The 12,820-nt window shown below is 44.6% G+C and overlaps 1 protein-coding gene across 1 annotated transcript in view; it reads right to left on the bottom strand.

Moving 5' to 3' along the window:
* Window positions 1-3,213, bottom strand: part of adarb2 (adenosine deaminase RNA specific B2 (inactive)) — a 153,847-nt gene extending 150,634 nt beyond the window's left edge. Inside the window, exon 1 of the mRNA XM_076112641.1 lies at window positions 3,108-3,213. Within this exon, the coding sequence (XP_075968756.1) occupies window positions 3,108-3,213 (106 nt within the window). The remainder of the gene's footprint in view (window positions 1-3,107) is intronic.
* Between the last annotated feature and the right edge of the window lie 9,607 nt (window positions 3,214-12,820).

The raw sequence follows: 12,820 nt of genomic DNA, 5'->3' as shown, positions 1-12,820 counted from the left end.
CACATATGCCACAGTTTAAAAAGATAGCAGAGAAGAAGAAGAAAAAGGTCATGTTATACACTGATGATGGACTTTACAGACAGTGGACGTTCACCCACATGTTCCTGTACATCACTGGACTGTCGCACACAAAAAAAAAAAAAAGGATTCCATTTGTGTCACCGACATCCTTAAGGGACGTGACCGTAAATCACGAGGCTGTGATTAATTAAGGGGCAGATCAACAGCATGTAGGAGGGTCCTTTGTAGGAGCGGTGGGGGACACGGGTCAAACCAACACGGGAGAGCAAACAAACGCAGAGCGAGCTGTCCGTCCGACCAATGCGAGGCGGTGCCGGTGAAGAGCGACAAAGAGAGCTTAAAGAAGAAAAACACAGATGAGGAATTTAGTAAAGTGTGTGAATTCGAGGAATTCTGGGCCTCGTAATCTTTGTTCTGTGCTGATTTGTTTTGCACTCTACAGCCGTACGATTGCACAGAGGAGTTTGGAGGAGGGGTGAGGAAAAACAAAATGAATACAAGTTTCGGGGAGGAATCTGCTTACAACCTTTTGAATACACACACAGGTTTTAGCGAGCCCATCTACAAATAATCTGCAGCTTTTTCCCCGAGGGATTAAGCCCCAAATGTCACGCAATAATCCCTCTGTGCCTTTTTATTTTGCCTTGAGGTCGATGAATTGTGTGGAATCTCGAGATGAGGATGATCAGTTGGCACTTTGAGATGAAGGATGATGATGAATACATTTTTTTTTTTTTTTTTTAAATGCTCAGTTTTGCTTGATTTGTAGTCAAGTTTGAAGAAAATCCTTCAATCATGAAACATTTGTGAAATCTGTATTTCTCCTCCATAAACACACACAAACACACACACATTCAAACAGGAAAGAGGAGATGTGTCTGAATGTTTCAGCACAGTGAGTCCACCTCCTGCAGCTTTCGGAGGAGTCAGCGGCCCCTCAGCACTTCCCAAAGACACAGTTCATTTACGGGCGGCCCCTGAACCCCCGCCCCCCATGTCCCGTGTTATCAGAACGAATCAGCGGCGCTGATAAATTAGCCGTTCAGGGGAAACACGCTGCGAAAAGGCCTGCCGGCTAATGCGCGCACGTTTGCGTGCTACTCATATGCAATGCCTAATGTTGTGGAACCAATTCTGCCGTTTCCATTATGTAAATACATTTGCCTCGGCGCCATATTTTATGTATTGTCTCCCTTGTCTCAATTACTTGGGCTATTAAAAATCAAGAGGCTATGGAAATGAGGTGCGGTTGTCTGTTTGCAGTTTGATGACAAGTGCAAAGTGTTTATGGGGGCTCGTTGTGCGTTCAATGGGCAGGTCGGCAAGCGTCGACGCGCTCCGAGCGCTCATCCATATTCCACAATGTGGCGCGTCAGTACAATCGAGCATGGACGACGCATGCAGCGGTGCTCTCGTCTCTTTATGGATATGAATTGATGAAAAATAAATGTATCATTGCTTTCTTTATTTAGTTCCTCTCTGCTTTCTTTTGTGGAAGGGGGCGGGAGAAAAAGAAAGATATTTCTGTGAGTGTTTGTGGCCTGTGCCAGAGCAAAGCAGCTTTTTTGGTGACTTGCTGTAAAGTAGCCAAAAAAACAGATAATGAAGAAAACGAAAGCAGAGAGAAGAAGAGCCTCTTTAAAGGCGGTTCAGATTTTAAGTATGGACACTTCAACTGACATATCCAAATAACGTCCCTGCTAATCATTTTGTAAATGTCATTTTCTCACTGTGGGGCACAATATCGAATACGTTGGCGTAAAATGACTCTGCAATCACAGGTACGCGGTTCAGCAGTGAACAGCAGTAGATCGGGACTATTTTATAATAGACAAAAAAAAAAAAACAGAGAAATCTCAAAGCGAGACGGTCAAAGTGCTGTAAATTATTAGTTGGTTTTTGGGTTTCCTGGCAGCATGAGTGGCTGTCATAGGCAGAGAAACGGAACACCTTCATGCAGGTTGCCGGGTAAGAAAAACACACACACAGGGGATCGGCATCTGTCTCGGTGCGGCTGCAGAGCAAATGTTGCACCCTGGTTATGTTTTAGTCACGCTTTTACATTTTGATTGCAGATTCAATTAATTGTTCTGCAGTGCGGCTCCTCTGCGAGTTTTTAAGCACACGGACTCGACACACACTCCTTCATTAGGAACGCTTCTGCAGCAGTTTGGGGGGGGACTTCTGATTCAGAAATAAAACACACGTAAAATTAAACAGGAAATTAAATATTATTCTGAAGTACTGCACAGCTAACGAGAGAGCTTTCTCCCTGCTGAAGGCCCCGGAACTGTTTCTCAGACTTTTTAAGTGTTCAGTGTTGTTGGATGAAGCACAGCAGGGCTCTAAGTGTTTAAGCCTCTAATGAGGATTTATGTGAGACGACAGTAAAAGAAAGCAGGTGAGATATTATCAGGAGTATCACTACTGAGTTTGAGGATGTTAGTATAAAAGGGACAGTATGAGAAGTGCTTTCTTTTTTTTTTTTTAATCATGCAGTTTTATTACAGTGCATGTGTGGCATGGCTAATCCTTTATTTAATATTGTGAAAATTTTAAGTCACGAATAGAAAATGGCTTAGTAATCTTGAAAATCGTGAAATTGTGAAAGAAATGAGAGCTAAACGGGTTCGGGGACAACGATGCATCCGGATTTAAAATCAGAAAAAAAAACAAGCCGCTCTCCATCACTAGCACGCGTTCAAACTTGTATTTAAGCTGATGCGTCGTTTAATTTCGTCGTTTTGCTCGTTGATGTTCGAGACAATAAAAGCTTCTTTGTTTTTTTAAAAGACAATAAACACAGCAGCAACTCAACTTTGAAAGGGGGGAAATAAAACAATGCGTCATTTAAAGCCGACGGCAATCGTTAGTCCACGTTCGTGGTTTCCAGCATTTCTCCAGAGGGCTCGAACTCGAGCCGCCGCGGAGCGTGCTGCACGCGGAGGCTGAAGTAGAAGCGGGCTGCCGCGCGCTCCGATGCCCCGCCAAGGTGCGCACGACCTCTGCTCTCACACCGGGATCGAAAAGAAAAAGAAGAAAAACCCCGACACAGTAAAAAGCGAACAAGTGCTGTGAAGTTGTACCTTTTCTCTTGGATCGCCTCCTCCGCCTCCTCTTCAGCTTGCATTTCACCTGTCCGCTCTGAGCCCCCGACGCGCGGCTGCTGCTGTTCCCAAGTACGGATGCCATCGGCGCAGCCTCCGGAGCGGAGCGCAGCGGTAACTTGGGACTCGGCGCGGCTCGACTCTCTCCTTTGTAGCCTACTTGTCTCGCGTCAGCCTCCCGTTGCTCTCCGATAACGCAGCGTCCCTGTGGTTTTGACGTAGAGACTCGGACTATATTTTCGTCCCTCCTTATGTTTCTCTCTCTCTCTCTTTTTTTTGTTGTTGTTATCCCTCAAAACCAGATGAGAGCGCGTGTCGCTGTTCCTTGTATCACCTCTGGAAAAAAAAGAAGAACTCCTGCTCGCCTCCCCGCTCGCGGAGAGACTGTTCGCAGCTCTCAGTAGTCACTGATACCGGCGCCCCGGTCTACTCCCGCCGCCTCTGCACGAATTTTGGCATCAGCCACTTTGGATTCAATCACGCGGGACGCCCATCTATTTGCTGCTGAGCTTTCTAATTAGGGTCCAATCGTGGCTGTCTGGGAGGTGTGACATCACCGGCGACACCCACCAACTCGCACCCCTTCTTCACCCGCTGCTTTTTTTAAATGTTTTTTTTTTACATTTTCACTTAAGTCCTCCTACTTTTTTTTTCTTCCCTGTCTGTTCTCTTCCCGCCCTTCGCAGGGGAGGGGGGGTCAGAGGTCAACCTGATGGGGATGCTGCAGCTCAAGGGCACTTCAGCAGGTCGGAGGTTTTGCAGCATGAGGGATTTAAACATGGTTATTCCTGCTGGTTTCCATACACGCCAACCTGCTGCAGACTCACCACAAATTTGAAAAAACAAGATATGGAGTGAAGAACGGATGAGTCTTCCTCCTCCCTCTCCTTGTTTGTTCACTGAGATTTGGGATTTTTCTAATTTCATTGCAGGATTACGGATCTAAAATAAATTCCCTCTCTCTCTGTTCTAAAGTCACCGACAAGTCCACAAAGGGAGATTACTCTAAGATGCATAATGCTCAATTAGCACAAACTCATCAAATGCATCTTTGATCTACAGTTTGAGTCAACTTCTGTTCAATTTACAAGCTTTGGTAGGACACTATACAGCATATAAGTATATGACCAAATGAGTCTTTTATTTTGAAAATCCTGTGTGTGTGTGTGTGTGTGTGTGTGTGTGTGTGTGTGTGTGGTGGGGGGGGATGTTCAGGTGACCTTCAGCACAGGAGGCAGAAACTCTCCTGACAGTGTGTTGCAGCCACAAAGTTTGAGGCTTGTGGCGTTTGTTTGTTTTTGCGTAAAAGTGCAGAGTCGAGGCTTTCAGAAAGCATTTGTGGCTTTCCAGACTGGAGGTTGTTGTTTTGTTCTCCTGGCCGGACACGTTCAGGGCCTAAACAGTGAACAACAACAAAAAAGCGGATTTGTTCGGGCCTTATCAAACGCAATATTTGACTTTGCTTTCTGAAGCAGCTTCGATGTTTCAGTCAATTGAACTCTGTGCTTCCTGCATGTGCGCGTTGAATAAAAGACATATCAAAAAAACTAAAATTGGTCTATCGCCTGTAAATGCTGTCGTTCTCCTTTACCCTCGCCAGCACTCACCCTTTTTTTTAGGTTGACGTCCAAAAAAGAAAAACAATGCATCTGCAGAAAAGAAAAGAAAAACCTCAATGACCCACATCTGCTGATGTCAGAGTGAAAAGTCACTTTGAGGCTCCGTCGTCGGGTGGAAACATTTCCTCCCGGCCCGAGGGGGAGAGAAAGTAGAGAGAGAGGGAGAGAGAGAGAGGGAGAGAGAAAAAGGGGGGGGGGGGGGAGAGAGAGAGAGAGAAAAAAGTGGCGGGGCCGTCCGCCAGGCTGCAGTCTGCCCTCAGGACGCCCACAAATATCCATGTAAATTGCAGTTTAAGAGAAATCAATACGAGTGACAAGTTGCCAATGCCACTATCTGGGGCAGTAATGAAGGTGTGCTAGCGGGGGGGGGGGGGCTACAAAGATAACAGCAAACAGGCTGGGTGGGGCAGAGGTACAGGTTAGAGGCACACACACACAGCAAGGTCAGGTGGTTGTTGGATGGATGCTAAGTGGCACTAAGGGCTTGGACTCGAACCGTGATCAGCTCTAGTATCAACACTAATCCATCTCCGCGTGCTTCAAACGCAACGCATGCGCTCATTGCTTTGAAGGAAAGTTTGTGGAAATGCAACGCATGGCAAATTCTGCAAAAGTTTGCGCAGAAACAGCAAAGTGCATTTCATATTTCAAGTTCGGGAGATACGAGACCGAATTGTCAACACGATTCATTTAAACAGCGCTTCCCAGAACAAATTAGGGCCACGTGTGTGTTTAACTTGCTGTATGACAACGGTCAATGGCAGTCCAAATGGATTTACAAGGTTACACACGCTAATCAGATTCATGTCATGGCTGTGGAGTTTAGGTTCTGCGAGAAACTTGCTACTTGTGTTTTTATTATTTTTGATTAAAGGATTAAATGTTTTTATGAACGCTATTTTTGTCAGGAAATAGTAAAAAGTCTCAGAGTCTAAGATGCCTTCAAGTAGTTTGTTTTGTCCCATATTTCGTCAACGCTAAATGTTTGGCATTTCTGCGCAAAATGTGACTCCAACTATTTTAACGGCGATTTTATGTCGACCGACTAATCGACAAACGTACTAATGGTGTCAGATTTCAGACTCATGCATATGAATCCTCCGGACTGGCATGATGAGGAATCACCAGATATATGAAAATAATTGTGCCATTAAATATACGTACAATTCCATGAACTGGTCATGAACTAACACCGCCTGTGTGTTATTATAACCTAAAAAAAAGAAATGTAGATTTGAGAAAACGTCTGGATTCGACTAGAAGTTGTGGAATGTGACACTGGGCATCGATGGATTAAAGAGTTAGATTTAAATTGAGATTACAGTAAACACATGGCAACAACTCCTCTTCTTTCACATCGTCAAATCAGACACCTGCAATCTAAGATAAGGAGGCCAATCAGCACGCTGCTCGGGCTCTCCCTCTCTTTTCCTTCTTTACATTTGACGAAAATGTAAAGAAGGAAATCGTGGGTCTACATGCCTCTCGCAGTGCTCTTCATTTGCAGATTTTAATAGTTTCCTGCTGTTTTCATGATTAGAATATTTAATATAGGACTGTCTCCATGGTAATGCACCTGTTGCTCTCTCATCAACATGCTGTAAATACCGTATTTTCTTTACTCACGGTTGAGAGAGAGCACGAGTTAAGATTCACACTTCTTTTTGAGCAGACTGAACAGAAAGCTGTCCTGCGCCTCCACAACCCAGCGTCAATCGGGCTATAATAGACATATTTATAATTGTTTCATCCCATTATATTTTACTGTCTCTTGTTATGTCTATGTGGCATTTAAAAAGGCATTGGAATATGAGTCAACCCTGCAAAAACCCTAAATTATTCAACAATGTATTCATCGTCTTCCTACGTTCTACAACTTTAGGCCACGATTAAGATTAGTAAAACAATTGAGATGGATATTTGCATGATAGATGTGTTCTACAGATGAATAGCTCAGTATTAAGGAAATATTACGAGCTGGTTTCCTGTCTTATTTTGTCCAGTGTCCCTCTGTGTTTTCTGTAATATCCACGAGAGAGTCAGTGGAAGGTCGGGGCAGGATTTAGACCGTCTTCAATGTCAGAAATAAAGCCCCTCAAAACAAGCAAAAAATACTTTTTTGAGTTAGTAAATTTAGAAGTTCTTTTCATTTTTTTCCAGAGAAACTCAGTCTTTCTGTCCACAGCTTTTCAGGGCCTTTTACAAAGTACTGAAGTTTTAAACACACTGAAAACAGCAGTGAGACTACTGACCGCTATAGATTCTGGCTGAGGGAATAGATCACTTTCCTTCTAGTTTCAGGATGTAGATTTCATCTTGTATTATTATATCTTTTATTTAACTTACAATCTACCACGCGTCTTGAGTTGAGGGCGCACCTGCACACAAAGTATCCACATCACGGTTAACAATCATGTCATGATGCTCGCATGTAACGTAAATAACACGGAACATATGAAACCACAAGGGTCACAGTCAGTCTCCAGTTAAGTCTCCACACAAGACCGCCGCACATTAACAACCCAAGATAAACAAACATAATTCAGGTGCAAGAATCTGGTATATTTCATAATGACGACAACATCTTTATCTCCACGATCCACATCTACGATCTACATGAGCAACAATAAGCGTCTGCACACAGATGCATCAAATAGGTGGCAGGAATGTTTAATCAGCAGCATACTTCAAACATTTTTTAAAGGATGTCGTTGCAACGAGAAAAATCAAAATAGGTTCCAAGTGATGTCAACACGAGGGGAGAGAGGAAGTGACATGTGTTTTTTTCTTGCAAAGGAGTGAGGAATCCGGGTCCAGCTGTGAACACAATCTGAGAACATCTAGTAACGAGATAAACAAATGTTTCACAGCAGGTGTGAAGTGGGCTTTTGGCCGTCTTCCTCCTTCTATCCAAACTGTTCGCTTTCCAGCGGCTGCTAATGCCGGCGGAATAGAAGAGGACGACAAGCAAGGACATCTGTGAGGGCAAACTCTGCGGCTTTTCATTTTTTTGAAATATGCACGTGGCACTTCCCAACAGTGGCAAAGTGCAAATGGAGGCAATATTGCAAAATTGGAATTACACCAGAGAAAGCATTTTTTTTTTGTGAGTGGTGTCAGGTATTTGAGCAACCTATTCCTTAATGTACCTGGCGGACATTACCAACACAGAGCGCTGTAATTGCTGGTTGAAAACTCGTTCCCCGTTATCGGTGTTTCAAGGTTGCGTTCCGCATTGCCGTGTTTAAAAACTTTGAAAGTGACATTGAACATTTCGGTTTTTTTACGGCGCGCACACAGCCGGCGAGGCTCAATCCTCGCTTTCCCCCGCTGATGAAGTGCCGCCAATGTACCTTTTCCTCGGCAACAATCTCCTTTGGATGACTTCTTCCATTCTCCCTCAACCCCGCCCCCTCTTAAGTGACACCCATTAATCACATTAGGGTCTTTGGGAGGATTGTCTGCCGCGCGTCAAGTCTCGGCTGACCCCAACATTTGGAGAGCGGAGATAAAGACGTTGTACTGACAGCTCTGAAATGGCCCCATTCCCCCCCCCCCCCCCCCCCCCGCAGGTCAGCGTTCAGGGGAATATGAATATTATTATACATAAAAAGAGCGGAAAAACAATTGACTTCTTACTTCAGAGGAGCTGAATGACATTGGGAATTGTCAGGTTTTTTCACGCTGCTGCGGATAGATTGGTGGCAAAAAGGCGCCATGTGGCGACTTGCAATGTGCGACTGTAAACGCGCGGGTTAATAAGATCATCATTAACGTCTATCTCCACAATAAAGCCGCTGGACTAGTTAGTTGCTGCCTATCTGGAGAGCAAGGTTCTCCCGACGTGCTCCACGATTGTGCAGATCGATAGTGATTGTATTAAATATTGGATTTTTTTTTTTTAAATTCCTTAGAGCGTTGAATATATCGGCGCTCTTTGTGAGTCTACATTCCAAATCAAAACGTCTCTCTGAATGGGAAGTAACATCATTGCCCTTAATGTCACGTAACATTATCAGCTCTGTGATTTGGCACAATGGAGTCATTGTGCTCTGTGGTGGTGGGGGGGGGGCTTATCAGTGAAAGACAGGAAAGGAGAAAGGAGAGAATAGAATAGGAGAAAAAAAAGTAAATTAGATCTATGTTTAGCAAAGGAGAGATTTCTCTAAATAGTTCTCCTTCACAATGCAGGACTCAGACACCTTGTTCCACTGAAATAACAGTCTTCCTGCATAAGTTGTTAGCTGTTGCTACATTACTCCGTGTCTATGTACGTTACAATCCTTGACAGTCGGGTCATTAGCCACATCCAGGCCTATGAGACAGGCGGCTGATGCTAGCTACATCCCGTTACTTTGTATTCGTCATATTCAAACAGCATTTTTGGCTGATTTTGAAAGCCCCGCCATCGATCGGTGCGTCTTCAATCGTCAGCGTCTTTGACATATTCAGAGTGGCATGGGATATGTGGGCAGCGTTCAGTTATCAGAGGCTGATGGAGAAATAAATGCAAATGTAAAGAGCCTATTGCATGTCTTTTGATGATGTCATTCTGCTAGCTGCTACGACCCCCAAGCTAACCGTCAAGTGCAGTTTTAAAAAGATGTTAAGGGTTAAGTAGACGCCCCAAATCCCATTTCATTAGGTATGTTTCGGTAAATTCCCACAAATTTAAATACTTTCAAATACTTATGAATGAGATACTAAATTAAATATTTAAAAGGCTAAGTACAAAAAATAATACATTTTGGCAGATCAGGATGACATGTCTTTAAGTTGACTTGTAGGCGCCAAACACAAACACATTTTATGAATCTTTTTACAAAGAAAAGTAAAATATACGATACTTTCTTCCACAAAAAGTGAGGGGAATTCAAATTGAAAGAACACGTGTTGTTGCTGCTCATTTGTTTTATCCTTAATCACACAAGATCAACCTGAGCTCCCGCTTCATATTTTCATGTTTGTTCCTCTTGCAGTTTATGCTTTCAGGCAGATCTATGGAGAGTTATATCTGCACGGACAGATGGAGAAAACCGTCGTGGAGCTCCTGAAGGTAAAGATGCCAGGTCTGATCAGGCTGGATACAGCAGCCGGGGGGGTGGGGGGGATGTACAGATACATTGGGATTTTGTTTTGCTCATTGGTGTCAGGCAGGTACAGTTCCGGAAAATCCCCCAGACCTGACCTCCCTGATGGCACATTTCATATTTTTCAAGTTCAAATTTTAAAAAAATAAAGAAACTGTCAAAACCTCGGTCATATTTCCTGGCAATACGTTCGTTGTACACCTCATGCAGACATTACGAGCTCTTCTGGTTTTGACCTGACAACAGAGCGTGGGACAAGGACGCAAGTGACAGAAAAAAAAATTTAATAAAAAAAATTCAAATGTCAGCCGAGCTTAGTTCTGATCAAACATCCTGTCCCAACTGATAGCGGCCCGGACGCGTGAGCCGCTCGGGAGCTGGCTGTAATTGAAAATGAACGAGACAAAAATCAAACAAACTGCTGCTCTCGTGTATGTCTGATTTAGGAAAAAAAGAAAAAAAAGAATGGGCACTAAACCTGCTTTTAAAAAACACGTAATTGCACACTCACACATGCGTGTTTGGATATCCGCCACATATTCACGTCGGAAAAATTAGTAAACAGAAGCTTATCGTTTTCAAAAAAGATTCCTAAAAGGCCTTGAAGCTGCATCCCTTTTTTTTCAAGACAGAGATTAATTGCCTCTTTTCCGCCCCGACAGTAATCCTTGAAACTGCCTCTGCTTTGGTGCAACAGCCTCCAGTCCTCTCACACACACACTTTACTACATCCCTAATATCCAGTCCATTAGCACTTTAAAGCCTCGCAGGCGTTTGAAGTATTACAGAGTCACAGTTGTGCGAGTGGCAGGACGCACAGGAAGCAACAATGACGCTCCGCTCGCGTCGCTCGGCTATCGGAGCCGAGTGCGTTAATCTCACGATGCGGTGAGAGTCGGTGGCTCGGGCACGGCGAGTCTCGCTGCTCCGTCTCCAACCTCTAATACCTCGCGGAATGAAAAACGGAGAGCCGGAAAGGCTACATGTGTTGTTGTTCTCCCTGTGATATTTGCAGGTCTTACGAATCCAATCCGGCGAAACCATTGGTTCTTAATTGATTTTCCCGCCTGTCTTTGTTCGTGAGACCGCCCGCTTGCGGAATGGCAGCATATGGCGCGCTCTGTTTTGCAAATCCTCGAGAATCCAGGATTTATGAACGCAACAGATGAGGTTTTGGTGATTATGAGCTCGCCGATGGTCGTCGGCACTGGATAAGGTTGTGCCTTTCGACTCAGGCATATGCCGCCCCCGCGCGCGAGGCGAAGGGGTCATCCAGATCTCCCGCCGGCGACGGACGTTTCATCACGCCAACAGATGGATCTCACCGTTAAAAATATCCTTCCGCCGATTCTATTTCACGATGTTAAAGTGATCGCGTCGACACGATCTAGTCACACGAGACATTAACCACTTTGCCCTCGCGGAGATGAGACTAAGTGGTCGAATGATATCACTGCGTTGCCGACCAAATGAGCATCGAGCTTGTGGTTTTTGCACATAAAACATAATGTGTCTGAAGATTAATAAGGATTAAGGTTACGGGATGTTTAGAGATGAATCAAAGGCTCACTGGGAATCACTGAAAGCTTTTACTGACCGAATCCTCGCTCGGCAATTAACTTTGTATGCGCCGAGGACACGGCAGATTCTGATTTGGGGCTGAAACTCCGACACTCGGCAGCGCAGTGATTTTTTCCCCCACCGCCGCGGTGTGGAGTCACCGCTGCATTGGCGCTGATTACAAGGCCCCATTGACCTGCGGTGCACGTCTTCCTGTCCTCCAATGATGGCGCCGCGTGAATAGGGTGTAATCAATCTTTGATCCAATCAGAGGACGGTGCCTTGATGAGTGACAGAGAGGTCTCTGTGGGGCTCTTGTGAGGCCAGAGTCAAAAGGGCCCCCAGGGGACCAGAGGGCCGTGACAAAGTGATGATCTGAGCAGCGGTGACCCGGTGAAACGAATTTACTGCTGAATATCCATCTCCTGCTATAGGGCCCCATTTAGAATGTCACATTTTAGTTTTAATGCGTGACAATGGCAGTTGTCGGGGATACTTTTTTAAAAAAGGTGCTAAATGCATACATTTTCACCACAAAGTGTCAATTTCAAAACCTAATAAAACACACAAGGGCCCCGTAAACAAATGACACCATACGTGAGACGTATTTTCGCTAGAGTTTCTCAAAATGAAGATGTTTCCCACGAATCCCGTCACCTTCTGCTGAGAAGATGTTGCTACTTCTGTTTGCACTTAAAGAACGGCGCTTTGCCATTTTGAGCGCGTCCCATGCCGCTTTCTAAATCTAACATTGCTGCGGCAGCGAGGGGCACGGCGAAGAATACAGTAAGAGAGACCAATGAGGCTGCACAAAGCCATTTATCCGCATTAGTGCCACAAATAGCGCCTTTTAATTAATGCGTTGGATTAAATAGGTTTTGAAGTGCATCTTCATGTCGCTTAAAAAGTTTTTTTTAAGTATTTTGTTTGCAAAGTGTAATTCACAGAAGTGTTTGCTTACTTCACAGCGCTGTGTTCAAACCACGGAGACCTTCGGCTGAATGAATGCACCTGCAAACCTTGAGTTCCCTCGTAACTAAAAGGCTTTCATTCTTCGCAGATGGGCCCGTGGCTGCTGGTGCTGGCACACAGCACAAAGCCAGGAATTCTCTGCATGGAAATATATTGTGATCTCTGTCCTCTGGATGAAAAAGGGATTTAAAGCACCCCCTTCTCATTCTTTCTTTTAATGGTGTAAACGTTTAAAATCAATGGCGGCGTGGAGGCGACGCGTCTCTAAAGTGCTTCGGACGGGGACGGAGAACGGCCGGTGTTTACGTCTCAAAAGACATCCAAGGTTTGTTTTGTCCACCGCACTCGTTTCTGATGGAGCCGGATGAATAAACCGTTTTTTTGTGGCTCCTCCGAGTGAACAGTAGATGGTGGTAGAAAACATTGTACAAGTGTCTGGGACAGTCACAGC

The sequence above is a fragment of the Anarhichas minor genome, unplaced genomic scaffold, assembly GCF_050575085.1.
Source record: "Anarhichas minor isolate MPS153535 unplaced genomic scaffold, ASM5057508v1 ptg000050l, whole genome shotgun sequence".
NCBI lineage: Eukaryota > Metazoa > Chordata > Actinopteri > Perciformes > Anarhichadidae > Anarhichas > Anarhichas minor.
Note: the sequence above shows the minus strand (reverse complement) of the source record. Positions and strands in the feature narration are given on the sequence as shown.